The sequence below is a fragment of the Lathyrus oleraceus genome, chromosome 2, assembly GCF_024323335.1.
Source record: "Lathyrus oleraceus cultivar Zhongwan6 chromosome 2, CAAS_Psat_ZW6_1.0, whole genome shotgun sequence".
Lineage (NCBI taxonomy): Eukaryota > Viridiplantae > Streptophyta > Magnoliopsida > Fabales > Fabaceae > Lathyrus > Lathyrus oleraceus.
Window position 1 is genome coordinate 339325124 of NC_066580.1, and position 24341 is coordinate 339349464.

At 38.4% G+C, this 24341-nt stretch overlaps 1 protein-coding gene and 2 pseudogenes across 1 annotated transcript; 1 reads left to right on the forward strand and 2 right to left on the reverse strand.

Annotated features, from left to right (window-relative positions):
• Window positions 1-5056: 5056 nt before the first annotated feature.
• LOC127123137 (uncharacterized) lies at window positions 5057-7336 on the reverse strand (annotated as a pseudogene).
• Window positions 7337-7942: 606 nt separating this feature from the next.
• Window positions 7943-8523, reverse strand: LOC127121386 (E3 ubiquitin-protein ligase At3g02290-like; annotated as a pseudogene).
• A 3971-nt stretch (window positions 8524-12494) lies between these two features.
• On the forward strand, window positions 12495-13232 carry LOC127123138 (uncharacterized). Its single transcript, XM_051053389.1, has one exon. The coding sequence runs from the start codon at window positions 12495-12497 to the stop codon at window positions 13230-13232; it is 738 nt and encodes a 245-aa protein (XP_050909346.1).
• The last annotated feature ends 11109 nt before the right edge of the window (window positions 13233-24341 follow it).

Sequence of the window (24341 nt, forward strand, 5' to 3'; positions counted from 1 at the left end):
AAAAAAGCAGACCAGCAATTGATAGTAGAACAACAGTGTGAAGTGGAAATGAAGAAGGAAATCGAACCGAGAAAGAAGAAAAAAAGAGACAAAGGAGTGAATGTCATTCCAGTTCAACATCCACCCTATCCGCACGCACCATCAAAGAAGGATAATGCTAGACACTATGCACGGTTTATGGACATATTCAAACAACTTCAAATCAATATTCCATTTGCCGATGCATTAGAGCAAATGCCACGATATGCAAAGTTCATGAAGGATATTCTTACAAAGAAAAGGAGACATGTGGAAGACGAAACTATCTTGCTTGATGCACGTTGTAGTGCCATCATCAAAAAAACTCTCCCAAGGAAGGAATCCGATCCGGGCCGAGTCGTTTTACCGGTAACCATTGGAGGAACCTATTTTGCTAATGGTTTGATTGACTTGGGATCTAGCATCAATTTAACCCCCTATCCATTGTTAAAAGATTGGGAAATGTTGAGATCAAATCTACAAGGATGACTTTACAACTAGCTGATAAGTCTACCACTTCACCATATGAAGTTGCTCAAGACATGTTAGTGAAGGTGGACAAATTCTTGTTTCTGGTAGATTTTGTGATAGTAGACATGGATGAGGATCGTGATGTTTCTCTAATTCTTGGAAGACCATTCATGAAAACAGCCCGAATGATGATTGACATTGATGATGGACTAATGAGAGTAAGGGTGCAAGATGAAGAGGTAGCCTTCCATCTTTTTGAAGCCAAAAAGCAGCCTAATGATAAGCATGATTCTTTCCGAATCGATGCCACCAAGGAGGAACTAGTGGAGATCGCAAACCAGGTTCATGTTTCTAATCCATCACAGAGATCTCTTATCGGAGTCTATAAAGTTTCGACCGAAAATGAAGGAAAAGAGATTGAAGCAATGTTGCATGAATTAGAGTCTTGTGGAGAGCTTGTTTATCATGAAGAGACCAACGAAGGTTTGGATATGACAAAGAAAGTGGAAGAGCCAAAACTAGAGCCATACTTGAAGTATGTGTTCCTTGGTGATGATTGTACTAAACCGGTGATCATTAGCAATACCTTGTCCACAAAAGAGGAGAATCAATTAATATGAGTCCTAAAAAAGAAGGAAGTTGTCGAACTATTGGAGGCCGGGATGATTTGTCCTATTTCCGATAGTGAATGGGTGAGTGTGGTACAAGTAGTTCCGAAAAAGGGTGGTATTGGATTTTATCGAAGGTTCATCAAGAACCTCTTGAAGACAACAAAGCCCTTGAGTAAGTTGCTCAACAAAGCCGGATCGTGAAGAGAATCATTGAACCTTCGAGCTCAAAACGACGTTAAACAAAGCGCTTGTTGGGAGGCAACCCAACGTTCTAAGTCTGCATTTTATATTTTGTCAATTCTGATTGTTATGATATTCTATTGTGTTAATTTTTGTGAAACTTGAGTTCTGTACACTGCAAATTAATTTTTTCAAAAATTCCTTCAGTTCGCCCCGCGATCACTTTCGCCCCGCGAACTGAGCGTGGCAGAACCACTTAAGTTCTGTTTAGGTTATTTTCAATGTCATCCTTATTTTCACAAACTTCAACTTGTCTTGAACACTCTTACTGCCCCACTTCCAAAACTCAAATTTTTCCTCTCCATCTCCCAAATCCCAACTTGTTAACAAAGAACCAATTCAACTTCAACAAGGTATGTTTGTTCTCTTCATTTCCTCTCCATTCCTTTTGGGTTTCTCACTTAGGTATGAATAGGGTTTTGCAAAGATTGGAATTTGATACTTGAAATAACCTTGCATGTCTAAAGTGGATTCAGATTAGGATTATGATAGAGATTGTGATTATGACTGTGGTGGTGCAAACCTTAGGAACCCTAGAAGGCTCCTAGAATTTTCCTGGTTCGCAGAGTTCGCGCCGCGAACGGGCCTTCGCGCCGCGAACTGGGAAATTCCAGTCTCATGTTTTATGCTTTTGATTGCTAACTCCCCTTATGGTTTGTTGTGTGGTTGTTCTGATTTTTATTGCAGATGTCTAAAAGAACAAAAACCATGTCTTCCGGTCCTTCTCGTTCATTGAGACGGTTCACAAGTGATGAACATGAAGAAAGATTTGAAAAATCAATCAAGCGAACCATCCAACCCGAGAGATTCATCCGATTGTCGCCGGGTGGAACTTATCGGAATTTGGTATCAAATTTTAAGAGGAGAAGATGGAGCAAACTGTGTGAACCAGAGTCGGCAATAAATTACGATATTGTGCGAGAGTTTTATTCCAATGCTCTGCATCTTGAAGAGGGAGTAGCTTTCCATTACCAAACAAGAGTGAGAGGCAAGGTTATTTCTTTCGGTAGAGATGCAATTAACACGTATCTAGGTAATCCTCTCACCTTGGGAGAGAATGAGCGGTGCGAGTATCGTACCAAGGAATTGGCCAACGATTGGGATCTTCCAACGGTGAGCGCTACTTTATGCCTTGAAGGAAGGACATATGACTTAAATGATCAGGGGTTTCCAAAGTCATGGAAAAGAGAAAATCTGAATCTGGAAGCAAGGGCATTTTTGGTGCTGCTGTTGAACAATATTCGGCCAAGGAGCTACAACACCACTATCCCTTTGGATGTAGGGTGTTTATTGTATTACATCATGATAGGCAAATCTGTTGATGTAGCATCCATTATTGCGGGGGAATATGCGCAAGATGGGTATAAGCGGAACAAAGTTTGGTGGTAAAGCAGGTGTTCTTGCATACCCGGGGCTGATTATGGGACTTTGCCGAAGGGCAAATGTTCCCATTCCGGATGAGGTACATTTGTCTATTACTAGTGTTATTAACGATGCTTATCTGAATAGGTTCTGCCAGACCAGATGGATAGAGCCGAAGGAGCTGGGACTTCGTCCTCTAGACCCCGAGCCCGCAATACTCCAACATTCGATCAGATGGCGTTTGCTAATTATTGCTGTGAGAGATTTAAGGCCTCTAGGAGGTCTCAATCATTCATCTTTGATGCTATGCAGCAACAATTTCAGAACACTTTCCTTGCACCTGAAGCCCGCACATTTCCTTCCCAGGCGGAATATGTTGCTTATGCTAATTGGCCTGAGGGCAGGCCAACTTTTATGGGGGGTGCAGGAGGTGGTGCGACCCATGGCGATGAGATGGAGGACGTCCTTGGATCTGTTGGTGGTGGCCAAGAGGAGGAAGATTGAGGAGTTTGTGAATTTTAGAGTTTGTTTTTATTTTGAGTTTTCTTTGTATTATTATTGCTTTTGTAAAATTTTGATTGTACTTTTGGGTGACTCTAGTTCACCAAAACTTTGGTTTGTTAGTTTGTTTTGTTAATTGCATGAATACTCTGTGAGATTTAAGTGTGTTACAATGAATTTGGTTTACCAACATTTTTTTGTTTAATTGTTCTTACTCTTAAGTCAAGCTTAAAGCAATCAAGAAATGTTCGCAAAGAAAGAAGCATAGGACACTTCGAGTGGTGATGATAAGAATTACTGTCGGCATTTCAAGGTACACTTTATCGCTTTCTAGACTTAACATGAGTAGTTTGATGGTGTGTTGCAAATTCCATATCATAAATTCATTGAAATACATGTCATTTTTGAATCAAAATAGAACCTAACCAATTGTGAGGAGGCTTTCCATTGTACACTAAAATGCGGGAAACCGAACATTATTTCAACTCATTCTTATCATGCTAAATCATGCATTAATCTATTTTTGTGTGAAAATATTGAAAATGATAGAGGCATTGTTTGTTGAGAAAAACCACTTGACCAAAAAGTTTTGAATCAACGAACCTTGTGAGGAGTAACCCTTAGTTAACCCCATTTGAGCTTACTTTAGGATTCATTTGATTGATAAGTGCAAAATCAATTGAAAATTTTGTGAATAAATGATTCCTAATTTCTTTCGTGTCAATTGAACCCTCAAACCGAGTTGTTTGCAAATTTTGCCTTTTGCTTATGTCTAAGTAGGGAGCATTATTAAATAAATTTGGTTTTGGAATCTAAAGTTGGGGAGAGTAAAGTAAAAAGAGTTGATTAGAAACTTGGAAAAGTGAGTTTTTATGAAAGGGTGAAAATTTGAAAAGAAACAAGAAAAAGAAATCACCCTTGAAACCATAGAGCAAAGAAAAAGAAAAGAAAGAAAAAAACAAAGAAAAGGCTCATGGTTGTGTGGATGTAAAAAAAAGATGAGAAAAGGAAAAAGACGGGGATCAAAGAAATGGAAATTGTGTAGAGTTGAGTGTTTGGGAATGCTCCCTTAAGATAGGCAACTTTGTTGAATTCTCTTAATCATATCCTTTCTTGTAACCCAAGCCACATTACAACCCTTGAAAGACCTCTTGATTCTCATTTTTCACATGATTTGGTATTTGTTTGATGAACGCATGATTTGAGTTGTTGTTGATTTAATTGCTTGGATGAGTGAAAGTAAACCTTCATGTTATTCATCATTATTATGATGTGTGTGTAAGTTTGATTCAATTTTGACATATATGGCTTTGAATTCCTTGGTATGATTTTTGCACCCAACCATTGCTCTTATTCACGTTTTGTCTAGCATTGAGATAGGTGGATTGAGAAAGTGCCATACACTTTTGAACCATTTGAATGTCCTTGGTTAATCCTTGTTTCAATCTTTTGTGTCATTGCTTTGGTTGTGTTTGTGAAAACTTTTGTTTAGGGACAAACAAAATGCTAAGTTGGGGAGAGTTGTTAGGGACCAATTAGTACTACTTTTTATATAATTTTATTGGTCCCTTTTACCAATTTTTGATGTAATTACACACTTTTATTCTCACTATTTTGTATAAATGCAATTAGGTTTAATTGATGTTGTCTCGAGTAGTTATTTCACATATTTGTTAGTTTTGTAGAATATTTGGACAAGAGAGCTTCGGAATGCATAATCATAATTTGGAAGAAGTGCTGAATGCAATTTGGAGGCCTATTTTTGAAGATTAACATTTGGAAGAATCTTGGAATGAAGTTTGCAAGGCAAGGAAGCTGAAGTAGCTTCAGTTCGCGCCGCGAACCTTGCGAATTCAGCAAGCTGTTTTGACCAAGTGTGCTATTTTCAATGCCAACTGTTTTTGACAATTTTGTATCTGTTTTAGGAGGCTTTTCAGTTTAAGATGAAAATGAGCATTTTAGGAAAGGTCAACCCTTTTAGAAAACAGAATGGAAATTGTTCATTCATTCATTCATAGTTTGATATTTTGTAAGAGAAAAAACAGAGTTTTTACCATTGCCTTTTGCTTTCCAAAATGATGATGAGGAGCTAAACCCCATTTTGTCAAGATTGGAGGTAGTAGCTATGCCTATTGTTTATGTATTTCATTTGACTCTTATATATGATAAAAGATTGTTGATGTATTGAATGATATTTTGCCCTAAGTTGAATATTAGATTTGAGTAGTTGTTGAAAGAGATTATTTAAGTCTTGACATAAAATATATTTTCAAGTAGTGAATAAGTTGTAGAAATAGATTTATTCACTACTCTTCTTTTGTATCAACCATTAAAGATTTCTATATTGATAGTTAGGTGGAGAAATCGTCTAAAGATTAATATAGTGATTATCACAATATCATTTAGACATAAATGATATTGAGAGGATACTTGAACATCATCAATAATCTTAAATCTACATAGTTGTCATAAGGAATCATAAGCAATTTGAATAGTGAACTCCAATCTTGCCAAGCCTTTTACATTTGATTAAAACTATTTTATTGTTTTAGTGACATTTTACTCAAAAGATAACTTTTCAAACAAAACAACTTGGTTACTTTCTAAACTTATAACAATTTGGATTATAGAACGGCGGTAATAACAACCAATCTCTGTGGATACGATATTAAAATATTTGCCGAAAATATACTTTTCAACAGCTTCATATTAGCTATGACAATATCAACCAACAGATCAGGATGAATCATTGAGATAAGTATTTCAAGAGATTTGGCGCCTCTTTCTCTCTTTTCGGACTTAATTCTTTCAGCGACTCTGCCTACTGAATGGATACTCTTGCTAGTTCCACTGCCATCTTTCTTAGCGATAGCACGTTTCATTATTCATACAGGAATTCCACCCAAATCGAAGTCATCTTTCAAGGACTTCATTAAGAACCTGATGTCTGTATCAGAAAGCCAGGCCTTCCCACGCATAAACGCAACAACAGTAGGTGGTCGAGCCTTAACCTGAATGAAATACTTGATCTTTGGCTGTGTTGCCTGGTCTTTCCAAGAATTCCTGCTCATAACCTTTTGCAACCAATGGTTAAGACGAGCTGTAGATAATCTTGTACACCATTTTTCATATGTATCAATGACTTGATGCAAGACAGTTGTCCAGCCCCTTCCTTCTAATGCTGAAATAAATAATACTGGGATTCTGGTAACCTGAGGTATAACTGTCTGAATTTCTTTTTGAACAACCTCCATAATCTGCTCATAGGATGATGATTTGTCTTTTCCCCTTAGAAGGTCCATCTTGTTCACAATCACAACCAGACCACGTCCCTCTTCCACAGCTCGTCTGGCTATAACTACTTCAGCATGTTTCATACTTTGTTTAGCATTTACTATCTCGTCTACATATAGTACCAAAGCAACTATATGAGCCTGGAGTAGACTCTTTCTTGATTGCATAATGCTCAAGGATGATGCTCCTTTCTCCAGTTTTGTCCTCTGTAACTAGCCGGCAGTATCAACCAGATAAATTATTCTTCCTTGAAATTCAAACTGAGTTCTGATTGCATCTCGAGTCAAACCAGCTTCAGGACCCACAAGAACACGGTCTTCTTGCAACAAAGTATTCAGTAAGGTTGACTTACCAACATTGGGGTGTCCTACAATTGCTAACTGCAACGGTACTTTGCTTTCATCAGCCTCGGGAGAACTAGGCTCAATATTGCGTTTGTTGCAAAAAGGCAACCACTTCTTTGCAAACTCAGCTGTTTCTGATAAGGCTTCAAAAGTCAGCATAGCTGAACCATCATCTGATACATAGCAGGAAACCTTGTCGACAGGGTAATCAACGGAGAGTATAGACAAAACAGTATTTGCAGTGATAAGAGGCGGCTCTTTGAGAGGGTTCTCTATACTGACAAAAACGTCAATAGGGGCCAACTGTGATAGTTCTCTATCACGACCGTATCTTATAGCAAGCCTGTCAAGATAAATCTCACGGTTAATGGGCGACCACTTTGGAAACTGATCCAAAATCCCGAATAACGCAAACCAAATCTCACAGATAGCTGATGTCAACCACAGTGGATATGCTATTTCATGGAATAGCTGGACACTAGGGAGAACCGACATATTAATATGCCTTTTGATAATCCCTTCTACTTCCTTGAACAATTGGTCACGATCCTCCCAACAGCAGACACACTAAAGTGTGTGTAGGAGATTGTAAGTTTAGAACCTTTCCTTCTGTATTTGTTTTATTCAAAGAACTTTCTAACAGTAGCTTGCTTTCTTATGTTCCAAACTTGACATGATAGTAACAGTTTCGTAGCATGGTCTAATTATTATTATTGAACTGATGCACACTTTATTTTGCTTGTTTGGAGACAAAACCTGCAGATTTGAGGTATGCATCATGGACATGTTCAAAACCATTATGAGAAGGTAAATCATTTGGCTTGATCTCAGTATCTGATACCGAAGCTTCGGGCAAACCATGAACATCCGAAGACAAACTCATGGCATTTTCAGAAGTGCTTGAATGAACTTGCTGCGTGTTAACAGTTTCCAGATCAGTAGATCCATCCCAAGCACGGGATACATGGTTTTTTTGTGTGTGTTGAATTGTTCCTAGAACACTGACTTCAAATTCAAATTCTCTATGATTCTTAGTGATTTTTCTTTTCACTGCAGCCTGACTACTATCTTTACATGTTGCCTTTATCCACCGCCAGATTATCAAGAGTATATTGTCTCATCGAATTCCATTTCCTTTCCACAAACTAGACAGTTGTCACTTCTCTCCATCCACTCATAGATGCAGCTAAGGTGAAAATGATGAGAGCATTTTGTCATTAACTTGGGATTCTCTTTAGTGTATTCTTCTAGGCAAGTTGGACAGATATCCTCTTCTTCCGATGATGACATGTAAACAAGCCCAACTCCAGGTGTGTATTTTGCTGATGAAAGTTCTTAATGCAGACTTAGAACGGTATATCTTCAATTCATCTTCTCGGGCACATTCATTCCATTTGTCTGCTGAGTTTAGAGGCTCTGCATCATATTGGTAAGGGCCTTGGAGGAGAACGGTACATGTCCGATAGAGAATTATCAAGTGAGGCTGCAGATGTCATGGATGTTGTTCCTTGAAGAGATGAAGAAATTGAAAGTTCTTCGCCTCTTCGGAATATTGATGCACACGCATTCAAAAGATTCTATACCAAGCAACTGAGAGACACGCCGTTCCTATACGCAGGATTATTTGGGTTCACATAATCTTCTACATCATCACAACTCAAACAACAGCAAACATAGCCCATTATTCCAACTAGCTTCTAATCTTTCCCACTCTTCAGCCAATCAATAGAAACTAAATGGTGTTACATGCATGTTTTTTTTGAGAAAAATAGTGTCCAACAACATCGCACCAACTATGTTTTCCATCCTTCATAAGTTCAGATACACTTGCAACATGGATAAGAACACCGTTTATCTTGCTCACCTGGAAGTGTGAAATTGAGAAGAGTATACAAAAGTTTTGAGGTGAAAGTTTGGATTTTTCGGTGAGAATTGATATGAAACTGCGAAATTGAAGCGATACTGTATTTTGTTGTTGTTCTCTTTCTTTTTGTAGTCTTCCCATAATCTTCTCATTTCAGCCAACCGATGTGGAGGAAGCTCTTTGATGTCCACTGCCAAGTCTTCTTTTAGCAAGCCACCATTCCAATCATTAACATCTTTACCGATGGGCGAACTTTAATGTCTTCGTTTTGAACAAATGCAAAAACATGCTGACTCTCTGAAACTGACAGGGCATTGCTAAAAGCTGTTGTGTTATCAATTTTGTCCACCAACACCAACTCACTTTTATTTGAAATTTTAATGAAAATGAACATTGGAATTGATTTTTTAATGTGAAGAACATTGGAATTGATTTAAAGAACATTGGAATTGGTCTTTAGTTAAAAGAGCAATGGAATTGATTTTTTCATTAAAAGAACATTGGAATTGGTCTTTAGTTAAAAGAGCAATGGAATTGATTTTTTTCATTAAAAGAACATTGGAATTGATTTTTGATGTGAACAGCCCTTGAAGCCTTCAAGGCAAATCCTTATCGAGGTCTGGAATCTGCTTAAACTTATCACTTGAGACTGATAATGATTCCCCAAAAGTTCCAAAGGGAAGTGTTATACGATTAACAACTCTCCATTCTTAGTATTCAAATCATACATGTAAAATGTTGAAGAGCCAACAAAGGCAACTACATAAATCACTTCAAGAGACTGAACAATATGGTTAACTTCAATGCTGTCACTGACAAGATCTTTCCTCCAGAGAATTTCACCGCCTATGCTAGAAATAGCATGGAGATGCCCTTTACAATAAACAAAAATCAAATCATCTTTGCCAGCTTTCAATTTTTTTTGGAATGTTTAATATCGACTTTGATTCCTTTGATCCCTGAAGGGAAGACTTTCCAATATCATCTGCCTATCAAGTAAGTTCCATGCTTTCAAAATACTTCCCCCAGAGGAAAGAGTAATGACGTATCTTCCAAGGGCAATGCCAATTCCATCAACAACATCATTGGTGCCAAGAACATGCCTCCAAAAAATCTCTCCAAGGCGAAAGTCGAGTGAGGCCACAATATTCTTTTCAATGGAAACTAACACACACTTGCGCCCAGTCTTTAAGCATGAACCACAACATGTTTTATCTCCCCAATATACTGTTGGTGCCAATTCATGAGAACAACTTGATCTTCGTAAATCGAATAAACAAGATTGGTTTAGCGATATAAAAATAAGAAAGGTGAGAGAAACCCTAATCATTGTGGTGATGGCGATTCGGCCGCACGGCAGGATTTGAAGAGTGAGCGAGTGAGCGGTTGGGAAAGGTTTTTAGGGCCAAAATCAGGGTATGACACTGCCAACAACAACCAATCATCCGCTATCATCCTATCCTCAGCAAAAAGTACCAAGCAGACATTGGAGAAAGGTCCGCTTCCCGGTTGGGGCAAGGTCGTCAATGTGGCAAAAAAGCGTGACAGGTTTGGTATCGGTTATCATCCAGAAACACGCAGAGCAAGCCCGAAGAAAAAGCAATTCAACCCAGTCAAGTTCAGCAGTGCCGACCATCAAAATGAGAATACCGTGGCAGTTATTGGAGAGTCCAGTGGTAGAAAGCCAGGGGCACCCAATCTTGTTCGCAAATGTCCTCCAGGGTTCAAGCTTCCCAATTGGACGACCACCGTGGTTCCCATGGTGTACTCGGAAAAAATGTAATGCATTTTGTTTTCTCCATCCCTCGTCCTCGCTCGAGACGAGAGGATAGCTTGTAAGGCCCCGCATGTTTAAAAGTATTATGCGAATATATAAAAAGTACTTTTTGCATGCAAAACTTATGTTCCCTTTCCTTCAGTTATTTTCCGTTTTCACTAAAAACAACAAAATGGCAAAAGATTTCTTTTTCTTTTTTCCACTTTTCTAAAAAAAGCATACTAAAATAAGCTCATCATATGCAGAGCCAATAAAACCATTGATTCCGACATGGCTAAAATCAATTGTAAATCTAGATTTCCAATCAACCGAGCTGAAGACGACAGTGAGGAAGATTGTGAATTACCAGCTGAACTAGCACGACTCCTTGAGCACGAAGAGAAAGAGATTCAGCCACACAAAGAGCCAGTGGATTTCATTAACTTGGGTTCTGAAACTAACAAAAAGGAGGTAAAAGTTGGGGCATCTCTTGCCGAACATGAACACTCCAAGTTGGTAGAATTATTGCGTGAATATGTTGATGTCTTCGCTTGGTCGTATCAAGATATGCCAGGATTAGACACCAGCATTATTGAACATCACCTGCCACTCAAGCCTGAATATCCTCCAGTCAAATAGAAACTCAGAAGGACTAAACCCGATATGGCACTCAAGATCAAGGAAGAGGTTAAGAAGCAGCTAGACACTGGCTTCTTAGCCATTTCTGAATATCCGCAGTGGGTTGCTAATATCGTTCCAGTTCCGAAGAAAGATGGTAAAGTCAGAATGTGTGTAGACTATCGAGACCTCAATAGAGAGAGCCCAAAGGATGACTTCCCTTTGCCTTATATTGATGTTTTGGTTGACAATATAACCCAATTCTCCGTCTTTTCTTTCACGGAAGGGTTCTTCGGGTACAATCAGATAAAGATGTCATCAGACGATATGGAGAAGACAACTTTTATCACGCCTTGATGAACTTACTTCTACAAAGTCATGCCATTCGGCCTGAAAAATGCAGGGGCAACATATCAACACGCCATGGTAAGCCTTTTCCACGACATGATCCATGAAGAAATCGAGGTTTATGTGGACGACATGATTGCCAAATTCAGAACTAAAGAAGATCACTTGGTGAGCCTGAGGAAATTGTTTGTCAGACTCTGAAAGTTTAAACTGCGCCTGAATCCGGCTAAATGTACTTTTGGGGTCCGATCCGGTAAACTCTTGGGTTTCATAGTCAGTCAAAAGGGTATTGAGGTTGATACCGACAAAGTTCGATCCATCCAAGAAATGCCAGCTCCCCGAACAGAACAAGAAGTCTGAGGCTTCCTTGGGTGACTCAATTACATCTCTAGATTCATATCCCACTTGACGGCTACCTGCGAACCGATATTCACATTACTGAGAAAAAACCAATCAATTGTGTGGAACAATGATTTCCAAGCGGAATTTGATAAAATGGAAAAGTACTTCCAAGAACCACCAATCTCGATACCACCAGTTCCTGGTAGGCCCCTCATTATGTACCTCACGGTACTCGATGAATACATGGGTTGCGTTTTGGTTCAACACGACAACACAGGCAAGAAAGAACATGATATCTACTGTCTCAACAAGAAATTCACTAAGTGTGAGACTCGATACTCACTTTTAGAGAAAACTTGTTGTGCTTTGACTTGGGATGCTCGACGCCTGAGGCAATATATGATTTGTCACACTACTCTATTGATATCCAAGATGGACCCGATAAAAGGGAGTGTTCTATCTGACTACCTCGCACACCTGCCTGTCGAAGGTTATCAACCGTTATGGTTTGACTTTCCAGATGAGGACATCATGTTTATCAGAGACTTCACTATGCTAGGCTTCAAGGTAAGCCCTGAGGAAGGTCGCGAATCAGGATCGTGATGGACACTCGTGTTCTACGGTGCTTCCAATGCTTGAGGCCATGGTATAGGTGTTGTTATCACTTATCCAACAGGTTTCCACCTTCCGTTTACCGATAGATTGTTTTTGATTGCACCAATAATATGGCAGAATATGAGGCATGTATCTATGATTTAGAGGCGACACTCGACTTGAGGATCAAGATTCTTGAGGTATTTGGTGATTCAGCTCTGGTAATCAGTCAAGTGAAAGGATATTGGGAGACTCGGGGCAAGTTGATACCTTATAAAGAGCACATCAGAAAACTGGTACCCTATTTTGGTGAAATCTCTTTTCATCATATTTCTAGGGAGGAAAATCAGTTAGCGGACGCTCTAGCCACGTTGGCATCTATGTTCAAAGTCAAATGGAAGAATGAAGCACCATCCATCCAGATTGACCACTTAGATGAACCAACACATTGTCTAGCAATTGAGGCCGATCCTGACGATAAGCCTTGGTTCTATGACATAAAAACATTTCTGGAGAAACATCAATATCCCGAGGGTATATCCATTACCGATAAGAAAGCTCTGAGAAGACTCTCTTCCAAGTTCTTCCTAAATGGTGATGTATTATACAAAAGGAATTATGATTCTGTACTGCTCAGATGCGTGGATAGACACAAAGCTAGTACAATCATAAAGTCCATACACGAAGGCTGTAAGGGTGTACATGCAAAGGGTCCTGCTATGGCCAAGAAGATCCTTCGGGCTGGTTATTATTGGACACTAATGGAGGTTGATTGCTACAATTTTGTGAAAAGATGCCATAAGTGTCAGATATATGGTGACAAGATCTTTGTGCCACCAACTCCATTGAATGTTTTGACTTCTCCATAGCCTTTTTCTATGTGGCGCATCGATATGATTGGGATGATAGAGCCTAAAGCTTCCAATGGACATCGATTCATCCTAGTCGCCATCGATTACTTCACGAAATGGGTCGAAGTTGCTTTGTATGTTAATGTCACTTGACAAGTGGTTACCCGATTTATCAAGAAAGAGATAATATGCCGCTATGGGGTACCTAGCAAGATCATCATTGACAACGCCAGTAACCTAAACAACAATATGATGAAGGAGTTATGTGAAGAATTTAAGATCGAGCACCACGACTCTTCACCATACCGGCCCAAGATGAACGGCATTGTAGAAGCAGCTAACAAGAATATCAAGAGAATCATCCAAAAGATAGTCAAGACATACAAGGAATGGCACGAGATGTTACCCTTTGCTCTGCAAGGTTATAGAACCTCAGTCCGCACATCCATTGGGGAAACTCCATATTCATTGGTATATGGGATGGAGGTCGTCCTACCGATTGAAGTCGATATTCCTTCACTCAGAGTCATCATGGATGCTGATCTTGATGAAGTTGAATGGGTTCAATCACGGTATGAACAACTGAATCTGATAGAAGAAAAGCGTTTGACAGTCGTCTGTCATGGTCAGCTATACCAAAGATGTATCAAACGAGCTTTTGACAAGAAGGTCCTTCCCCGTGAGTACCGCGCTTGAGAACTCGTGCTCAAAAGGTATTTTGCCATTCATTCAGACCCGCGAGGCAAATGGACTCCCAACTATGAGGGACCTTTCGTTGTAAAAAAGGCCTTCTCAGGTGGGTCTCTAATCCTCATAACAATGGATGGGGAGGATTTTCTCTCCCAAGTGAATGCAGACATAGTCAAAAAATATTATGCCTAAAAAGAAATGATGAAAGCGTGTTAGATTAATCTCCGCAAGGTTGATCTAGGAAAAATTGGCTATCCCGATGGACCCAAAAATGAATTGTCCATGCAAAAGTTAGGGAACACATATGAAGCTCGCTAAGTCGAAAATACAAAATGGCGACTTAGGCAAAAAGGAGCATCCCGATGGACGAAAAGAATTGAAATGTCTAGGCAGAAGTTAGGGATAAAGGCATTGCCTATGATCCTTGAGCCTATATGCTACAAGCTAGATATTAGACGGTCTAGGACCAATCCAATCATCGTCAGCCGAAACAAGGTCTCGGGGTTCAGATTCTATGGTAGACTAAGGCCAATGATGTAATCAATGGAGAAAAATATACAAAAATATTTCCCATTGCCATTTAAGTTATTTTTCAATTTTTGCAACATCCTCATTAAGGATGTCTGCATCCTTGTACTCACCATATGTACAAATTTCATATCAATAAAATTCAGTTGTTCCAGCAAACATTTTCTTCTGTGTTTTGTATGCAAAATAATTTACTTGTCTTACTCACATAATGCTTTAAAATTTCAGGGAATAATAAAAAGTTATACTAAAGAGAAACATTTTGCATTACTGTTAAAACCCGATAAACTTGAAAGATGACCGGTGACTCAAAAATGGTTTTACTTGAACGCCTGTGACAGCCAATCAGCTGGGATGCCACGTTGGTTCCAGCATTTCAATGCTCCTCAACAGGCAAAGATTCCTTGACAGCAGTGTTGGCATTATCTAAGTTTCTTGACAACTATCTTCCAATCTTCGATGACGAGTCGAAGTTCCCATCGTAATAAAAAACTCACCCCCATAAATGAAAAATAAGTGTAAGACCCCAATTTTGACCCTAAGATCCCTCATGCAATTTCATCATAAGCATTAGAATTTGGATCATACCTTGGCATCTTCCTTACCCCTCTTTCATTGGGTTTGTTTTGGGAGAGATCACCAAGCACCATTCAATTGTATCATGCTTGTATATTATCATTTTACTAACCAAAATACAAAAAATGTCCTTGCATTTGCCTAACTCTTTTGTAGGTAAGGCATGATCCCATTGATTTATCAAGTTCATATCTAGGGTGTGAGACCCTCATGACAAAGAGCACAACCATGAATTGATCCAGAATGGTTATGAGCATCATATATGAGTTCCATTGATTCCTACATGTTATATTGATCAAGTTTTCTTCAAGATTTTGAGGGTGATTTGCCTTGGAAACCCTAGTTTGACTGGGTATCTTGAGTAACTTCTCCAACAAGCTATCTCACCAATTGATCAAATTTCTCAAGGTACACTTCAAAATTCATCATCTTATGCATATATGATCTACCATGAGCCAAGAAAGTCCAAATAATTGAAGGTTAGCAAGTTGGTTGATGGTGCTTGGCCAGATGAATTCATCTGATCAAAACTGGGTCTCCCTAGACCCTATCTCCTACAATTATCACCATATGAAAATGATTCCAAGATAAATGTTACTCTAAAGGACATTCCAAACAACTTTCATGTTGATACCTAGAGCTATTTTTGCTTGGAAAATCATTTTCTATGCTGAAACATTATAGGTCATTTTGTTTAAACCCTAATTTGAAAGTCAACTTCCCAAGGCCATAAATTTCTCATTTTTTATGAGATGAAATATTTCCAAGTTGCACAATCAAATTAAAGGTGTCTAATTCAACTTTGATGTTTGGAGTGAGAGCAAATTCAACTTTTTTGAGCATGTGATATGAGGTTACATTATATGTCACTTTTGACCTATACCATTGAACAAGTGATTTTTCCACATTTCAAAAATGCCTAACTCTATCATTATAAATCCAAATGACATGAAATTGGTGACCATTTTGAAGGTCTTTGAAAGAGCTACAACTTTGATGAAGACACGTATATTTTGAAGCTCACATAAAAAGTTAAGCAAGGTGGAATATTGAGATATATGACTTGACACTTAGAAATATTTTCAACATGTTGAAATTTCCAAACTTCCACCTCAAAATTATTCATGTTCCAAGATCCAAATGAAAAAGTGTTGAACATGAAAGTTGTTCCTCTTGATCTAAACTTTCCAAAAAGTCCAATTTCATCCATTTTGGAAAAGATTTGTTAGGGCTGCGCATGGCTGGAACATTGCATCATCATTTGGCAAAGATCAAACTTCAAGCTTCCATGTACAATTGCCTAGCACTCCAATTTGATTTCAGACTTGTTCACACTCAATTTTGGACCAAATGGAATGATCTCATGGGCCTGTACACACCCATGCACACATGAATCACTTATTGCCAATTTTGCAAACTCATATGGAAGGTGCAAATATCACATGATCCAGCTATAAATAGAGCTCCATATGCTCAGAAATGAGGACCCCTTCGCGCCAGCTTTGATCCCAAACACCAAACCCTTCCATTTGAGAGGATAATCATGAGAATTTCCTTTGGAAATTGAGTTTGAATCTCACTGTTTTGAGATTCAAAACTCCAGGGATCCAAGACCTTTTGTGCATTCTAATCTACTTCTGCAAGCATCCCGAGTAAGATCAAGCACGAGCCAAAGCAAGAACAAGTGAATCCAGACCTGCATTGAAGGTATTTTCTAGAAAATTTCATCTCTTCGATTCTCTCTCAATTCCACTTAATTCTCTTGGATCTTTGGTTGTCTGAAGTCCTACAAATGTAGGCAAGAAGATTGAGTTGCTTAGAGGTCAAATCGAAGCAACTCAGTTGACACACCTCAAAATTCAACTCCTCATATCTTTCTATATATGTGGAGTTAGTTAAAATTCTTGTCAGATTCGTGCTCTACGCCATTTTTTCTTTCAGATCATGTCCTCCTTTTTCATTTTCTTGATGGTGATGAGTGAACCAGTCCGGTGGACCTCGCCTGAGAAGGTGACCGGAGGTCCAGCGCCGGTGGTGTGCTGGACAGGTTCTGAGTCGTTGATCTCATTCAAATTTTTTAATCTCACGCGTTGCTTGTAATTACCATTTATGTTACGCATTGACTCGTGACTATGGTGGAAAGCTCGCTGATGGCCATTTGATTTGCCATCTCAATTAATGAGGGAGATCAAGTGGTCCACGTTTTTTCTGATTATTTGAATTTCATTTCAATTGTTTTATTTTCATCAATTCATATTAATTTTAAGATTGATCCAAAAAATATGAGAGTTTCACCAAAAAATTTCAAATAATTTTCTCTTTTATATTCTGAATTAAAATAATTTTTTGGATCATTATTAATATTTTTCATGATTTAATTGATTTTTCATTTGTTTTTAATTGTTTAAAAATACTTTTAAGTCTTTAAAAATTCTGAAATTTTTTCTCCAAGGTCCTTTGACCTTGTTTGACCTATGATAAATCTCATGGCCATTTCTTTGGTGTTTTGATGAGGTTTTAGTAATTTGACAAACCATATTTAATTTAAATGCCTTATTTTAGTATTTTTAATTTGAATAAATGCCAAATAATTTTGTTGACCAATTGTGATCACTTGTTTGTGTTTGACTCTTGTTGTTGGACCTTGGTCAAGGTTGATTTAACTTTGTTAAGTTAATATCATTGGATTTAGGGGATTGATGGAATGTATATTCCATCTCCCAAAATGAATGGATGATATTAATTTGGTGAAATTCCTCATTTGATAAATTTGAGTCTTGATCCATTCCCCCCTCTTCATCTTATTCCCCTTCTTTATGAATTCATCTCATTTGGTCTATGATATCTCAAAATCTTAAAGATAGTTGATTGAAAAATTAACATGAGTATGGATGAGATTAGGCCACTTCTTTTGCATATTTCTTTTTGTGTGTGGTATGTTTCATGAGTATAGTCCATTATACTATGTCTCTAACATGCATTAACACCAAAATTCTATTGTCCGACCTCAAATAGTTATGACTTTTACATAAGTCCAATTACGATTGCTTAACATAACGTTAAATTTATAACATAAAAGGCATAGCATTCTAGTTAGTGAGATTGTAAGTCTCCCCTCTTTAATGGTATTGTGTGGAAACTTGGTCTTTTTTCCTTCCTTTGGAAGATGTCTTGGCTTAAGGATCCATGCTTGTGATAAGTGGGTTGAGTGTTCTCCAAAGAATGTCTAAAAAATGAAAAGAAAAAGCAAAACAATACTAACTTCTAACTCATTAACAACTGACTTTTAATTTCAAGCCATTTACTTTAATGTCATTTAATTCTAGCCTTTATTCATTTGCCATTGTTCATATCAGTCTAATTGTTTATGTTAATGAAATTTTCACTTTTTCCACTTGGACCATATTGTGTGATATTTCTTGTTTGTGTGGTCTTTGACCATTAATGTACATAATAACAACAAAAACCCTAGAAAACGTTTTGTGTGGACTGTTGGCTTGATCTTGGACAAATGGACTTAGAACTTAGGCAACATTCCTATGCTAAAGGACTTGGTCAATGCCAACTTATTGAGAAATCAAGTGCTTGAAATTTGAAACTTCATCTGATATATCATTCAAGATCCTTCTGAGTTCATCTGCAACATGATCATTGTGTATCTGTTATTTTGAACCTGTGACTTGTGGAATTCATCTGCTACATGGGCTAATTTTGAGGAAGATCATGGAGTGAATAAATCTTGGATGTGGCTCTCTTTATTTGATGCCTTTACTCTTTAAGATAATATAATTTTGCATTTGTGTGTTGCTTGATTCTAAATGTCCAAGGGAATTATGGGTTTCTATTGACATTCTTGTCTATTGGATTGCTACCCATTTGGTCAGATATTTTCAACCCTTAACTTTTAATTTTGAGTTGGTGTAAGCCCTAGAGGCCAATACTTTTGGTACTTGTATCGAATTATTTATTAATAATAAAAGGCATTTTCTTTATTATGGTTGATTAATAAAGTCCCTAGAATAGATAGTCCGTTTAATGTATTAAGTGTGACTTAATCATGAGAACACATTAAACATAAGGGCACTGTTCTTAAAGTATCCGTAGTCGAGCTTTAATGTGAAGTGGGATAACATTAAAGCATTAAGACTATTATGTTTGTAGACTGATGATCACATCTCATGGATCATGGATAAAGAGTTATCAAGTCTTAAACATAGGTATGAATATTAGGAGTAATATTTATACCGGATTGACCCGCTATGAGAATACTATATAGAAAGTTATGCAAAGTGTCATAAGTTATTCTCATGGTGATAATAGTGTATACCACTCTTCGACCTGAAACCACTATGGATCCTAGATGTAGAGTCGAGTGCTTTATTGCTGATCCAACATTGTCCGTAACTGGATAACCATAAAGACAGTTGATGGGTACTCCACGAAGGATGCTGAGGGACATGAGTGTCCTAGATGGAATTTGCCAATCCTGCGTAACAGGATAAATGTCTATGGGCCCAATATTGAACTGGACAAGGGTGACACGGTCTATACCTTGTGTTCAATATAGACATAAGGGCAAAGGGGTAATTATACACATAATTATTATCACAGGAGGTTTTGTCAGATCACATGACATTTTCGTGACTTGGGTAGCAGTGATGTGTTGCTAGATACCGCTCACTGTTTATTATGTTAAATGCGTGATTTAATATAATTGCCAACGCCGCGAAAACCTATAGGGTCACACACAAAGGATGGATTGATGAGAGATAGAATAATTAAGGAATATCGTAAGGTACGGTGTACTTAAGTAGACAACGAAATATGGTAAGGTACCAAATACTTAACTGATTTTGGCATATTATGAGATATGGGCCAAAATGCACTTAAGTGGGCTTTTTGGCTTGAAGCCCACACAAGTGATTCTATAAATAGAACCTCTTGGGTAGAAGCATTGTCACTCCATAGTAACTCATTGAGACAGAAAACACAACTGAAGAGTTGGAATTTCGTATCTCTCTCTCACTCAAAGCCTTCATTCATAACAGCTAGCACTACGATTGAAGGAATCCGTTCGTGTGGACTGGGTAGAGACGTTGTCATCGTTCAACGTTCGTGATCGCCCCGTGGATCTGTATCAAAGGTTTTGATCATTATCAGAAATCTGCACCAAAGGTTTGAATCGCCACAAGAGGTAACGATTCTATCACTGATCATGCCCATTCGTAAGGATCACTAAATGGAGAAATTTTTAAATTCCGCTGCGCCTTGGATGGCAATTCTCCTTCATTTTGTGCATAGGATTAGTCTCTTCATCTTCTCCCTATTTCTTTAATTTAAAAATCTCTCCCTCCCTTTTTCAAAATATTCTTTGATTGAACTTGTTTTGTTCTAAAGTTTGACCACTTTGCAAAAAGATAGAAACTTTGGCCTTATGCCATTGCATTTTCAAACTTCTCTTTCTTAAATCAAACTTGTAAATAAACTTAACTATACTTGACTTAAACTTTCAAAAAGCCAAAAAGAACAAACTCATTCAAACCATTTTTAGGCCTTTGTGCCTTTCAAACTTAATTTTTGTTAAAATCAATACATCCACTTTGATATTTGTATCATGAACTACGAGGTTTTGATCCCTAATTTTTATGTTGGTACTTAGGCACAAGTCCGAAAGGCTTGTCAAACACAAAAATATAATTAATGAATTCTTTTCTCATCCCCCCGTTCTTTTTGTTTGTAAACATCAATTTGTACAAAATACATATGCACATAAAGAGGGCTCCATAGGAGTACCTAGGACACTTTGGGTGCCAACACCTTCCCTTTGTGTAACCAACCCTCTTACCTGTAATCTCTGACATTTTATTAGTATTGATTTGAAAACCTCTTACTTTTGGGTTTTGTTTGTACTTTTTCCCTTTTCCCTTGGAAACAATAAAAGCGCGGTGGCGACTCTTGTTATTTGATCTCTAGCTTATCCATAGCTTGATGGTCATGAATTTACCGCTACAGAAATTAAGTAGCGACTCTGTCGGGGAGTAGTCTCCAGTGGGTTTAGCCTACTTTTTATGTGTATATATTTGTATATATGTATGTTGATATAATTTACTTGTTGTGCTTGGTGATCTCTGAGTGGTGAGATAAGTTCTAACCCGAACTTGAGTGCAATTAAGATAGGAGGATGGTATAGTCATGTTCGACTTGTGTGGAGTAGTCCTTAACAGGTTGGCTTGAGATCCATCTGCTCAGTGGAGACTCTTTTGGATTTGGAAATGTCACACAAGTATTTGTGGTTAGGCATTACTATCTCTAATTTGGGTCCGAGAAGATGAGGACCGTAGAACATTTACCCCCTCTTGGCCTATTTAGGACGTAGTGCGGAAACTGTTCAAGTGTAAACTTGATAACAGTTGTTACGCGATACTACACTCAGACGAGTTTCTCTTGAGAATATTATGGGTCGATGAGTCAGTCATCTTAACCTGTAATATCCGATAGATGGAATTAAGACTCTGGGAACTTTTTGGAACATGATCTACAGGTTTTATCCTTAGTTGACTCCTTCGGGATGGTTCTTACACAGACTCCATGCTCGTGACTTACAACAAACCCTTGATTCTTGGTTGATCCAATCAAGTCTTGTCAATATCAATGGAACTTGGGTATTGATAAGGTGTAAACCATAATCCACCAAAATGGATGGTTGATCTTGACAATGATTTGATTCATCCCTTGACCTTTGTTTTCCTTGTGTGTGATCCATTATTTGTGATTATTGCATTCATGCATTCATGCGCATCATAACATTCATCACACAAAAATTTCAAGGAACTGAGGTATTATTTGCAAATATTTTCAGACCATGGATTGTGGACGAAGGAACACTAAGAAGTACATTTTCAGATGTCCAGATTTGAAACAGTTAAGGAGGCTAGCATCTTTTGTATTAGATCCATTGGACTTCAAACAACGTCATGGGAAGCTTCTACCTATCATGTCTGCTGATGTCGTTGAAGGACTCTTGAGTGTATTGGTGCAATTTTATGATCCTCTTTATCATTGTTTCACTTTCCCAGATTATCAGCTTGTGCCTACATTAGAGGAGTATTCTCATCTCTTGGGGATACCTGTTTCTAGTAGAGTGTCTTTTAGTGGATTAGAGGAGATTCCCCGATCTAATCTTATTGTTGAAGCTCTTCACTTGAAGAAGTCTGAGATAGAGGCTCATTGGGTGAAGAAAGGAGGATTGTTTGGGTTGCCATCTGATTTCCTCATCAAGGAAGTTACTGCTTTTGCTCAAGCCGGTAGTGTGGATTCTTTTGAAGCTATCTTTTTGTTGGTCATTTATGAATTAGCTTTGTTCCCTAACATTGATGGTTTTGTTAATGTTAACGCCATTAGACTTTTCTTGATTGGGAATCATGTGCCTACTTTGTTGGGTGATATGTATTTATCTTTGCATCTAAGGAATTCTATGGGTGGTGGAACTATCGTCTGTTGCATTCCTCTTCTGTACAAGTGGTTTATTTCGCACTTGCCTCAGACACCTGCTTTTGTGCTGAACAAACAATGTCTAAGGTGGTCTTAGAGACTTATGTCTCTCACTAATGATGATATAGTTTGGTATGATCCGTCTTTAAGCAGTTTGGAGATTATTGATAGTTGTGGTGAATTCTCTAATGTGCCCCTCATTGGTACACAAGGAGGAATTAACTACAACCCTGCTTTGGCTCGCCGTCAACTTGGGTTCCCCTTGAGAGACAAATTGAATAACACTTTGTTAGAAGGTCTTTTCTACCAAGAGGGTAAATATCCCCAACATTTGAAGCAGAAGATTGTGCATGCTTGGCATAATGTGCATAGGAAAGGAAGATCCGAGCTTGGTCCACGCAATTGTGTAGCTTTGGAGGCTTACACTCTTTGGGTGAAGAAGAGAGCTTTAGAGTTGAAGATTCCTTATCCTTGTGAAAGACCTATGTATATGGTTGTGGTTGAGCCATTAACTCTCCCTAACCAAGATGTAGAGGAATTGGAAGATGCGCTCATCAAGATGAAGCAAGAGAAGGACATGTGGGAAGAGCGTTTTCGTGCTTTGAGCAAAAAGCATGAAGAGTTGCAGTTAGAGTCTAAGGATAAAGATGCACTCATTGAGCTACTTGAAGACCGAGTGACGAAGAGACAGAGAGAGCCAGAGGTTTCATCTTCTAGCATGTCTCAGCCTTTCGTTGCTTGGAAGAAGATTGTTTATCAGCTTGTCCTCGAGAAGACTCAGATGAAGGCTTCTTTTGAGACCGAGATTTGACGCATTCGAAGGAAGTACGCACCTTCAGCCAGGTCTTCTGACATCGTTGTTAGGGATCCTTAGGATGACTAGTCTCCTTTTCTCTTGTATTTTTCATTTGGTTTCTGAAATTGTACTCAATGTAATCCTTCCAATTATATAAATAAAAAGAGATTTTATGGTCATATTAAATTGTTGCAATTATTATTATATATTTGCAAATGATATAGTAAGTTCCTTGAAAACAAAAATAAATAATCAAGCATTGCATTTCATGCATCATTTGCATAAGCAGGTTTCTCTTTCGCCAGACATCTCATTGGTGTTTCTTTTGTGCTTTAGCCAAGCTGACTCATCGGTACAACACCTGCGCCAATCATCTAAGAATTATGGAGCATCTAGAGCAAGAGAACATAGAGCTGAAGGACGAGATCGCCCGCCTGACTGCCATGATGGAGTCAGCTCTTGCTGCTCAGGGTCAATCTTCTCTAACGCCTGCAACTCCTCCTGCGAGGACAGTTATTTCAGAGGTGCCTACCTCTACCATGCCTGCTGCTACCGCTCATTTTGCACCCACTGTGCCTGCCGAATTCTCGTGGGTAATTTCGTCTAACTTTAGGCCTGAAGGCTTTGCGCCTACTTTTGCTTCCATGCCGATATCTAGCCTAGTCATGTCCGTGCCACCTCCTGTTGTGCACACCTTACCTTGGTAGAGGACACCATTTATCACTCCAAGCCGTCTGAGGGTCCGAATGTCTACGAGAAAATGGATGAAATGAAGGATCGGTTTCTTGAGCTGCGCAAGGAATTGAAGACATTAAGGGGTAAGGACTTGTTTGGAAAAAGTGTTGTTGAGTTGTGTTTAGTGCCCAACGTCAAGATACCGGTGAAGTTCAAAGTGCCTGACTTTGAAAAGTATAAAGGGAACACTTGTCCGCTCAGTCATATGGTGATTTATGCTCGCAAGATATCTACTCAGACTGATAATGATCAACTATTGATTCACTATTTCCATCACAGTTTGACCGGTGCTGCGCTCCGTTGGTATATGG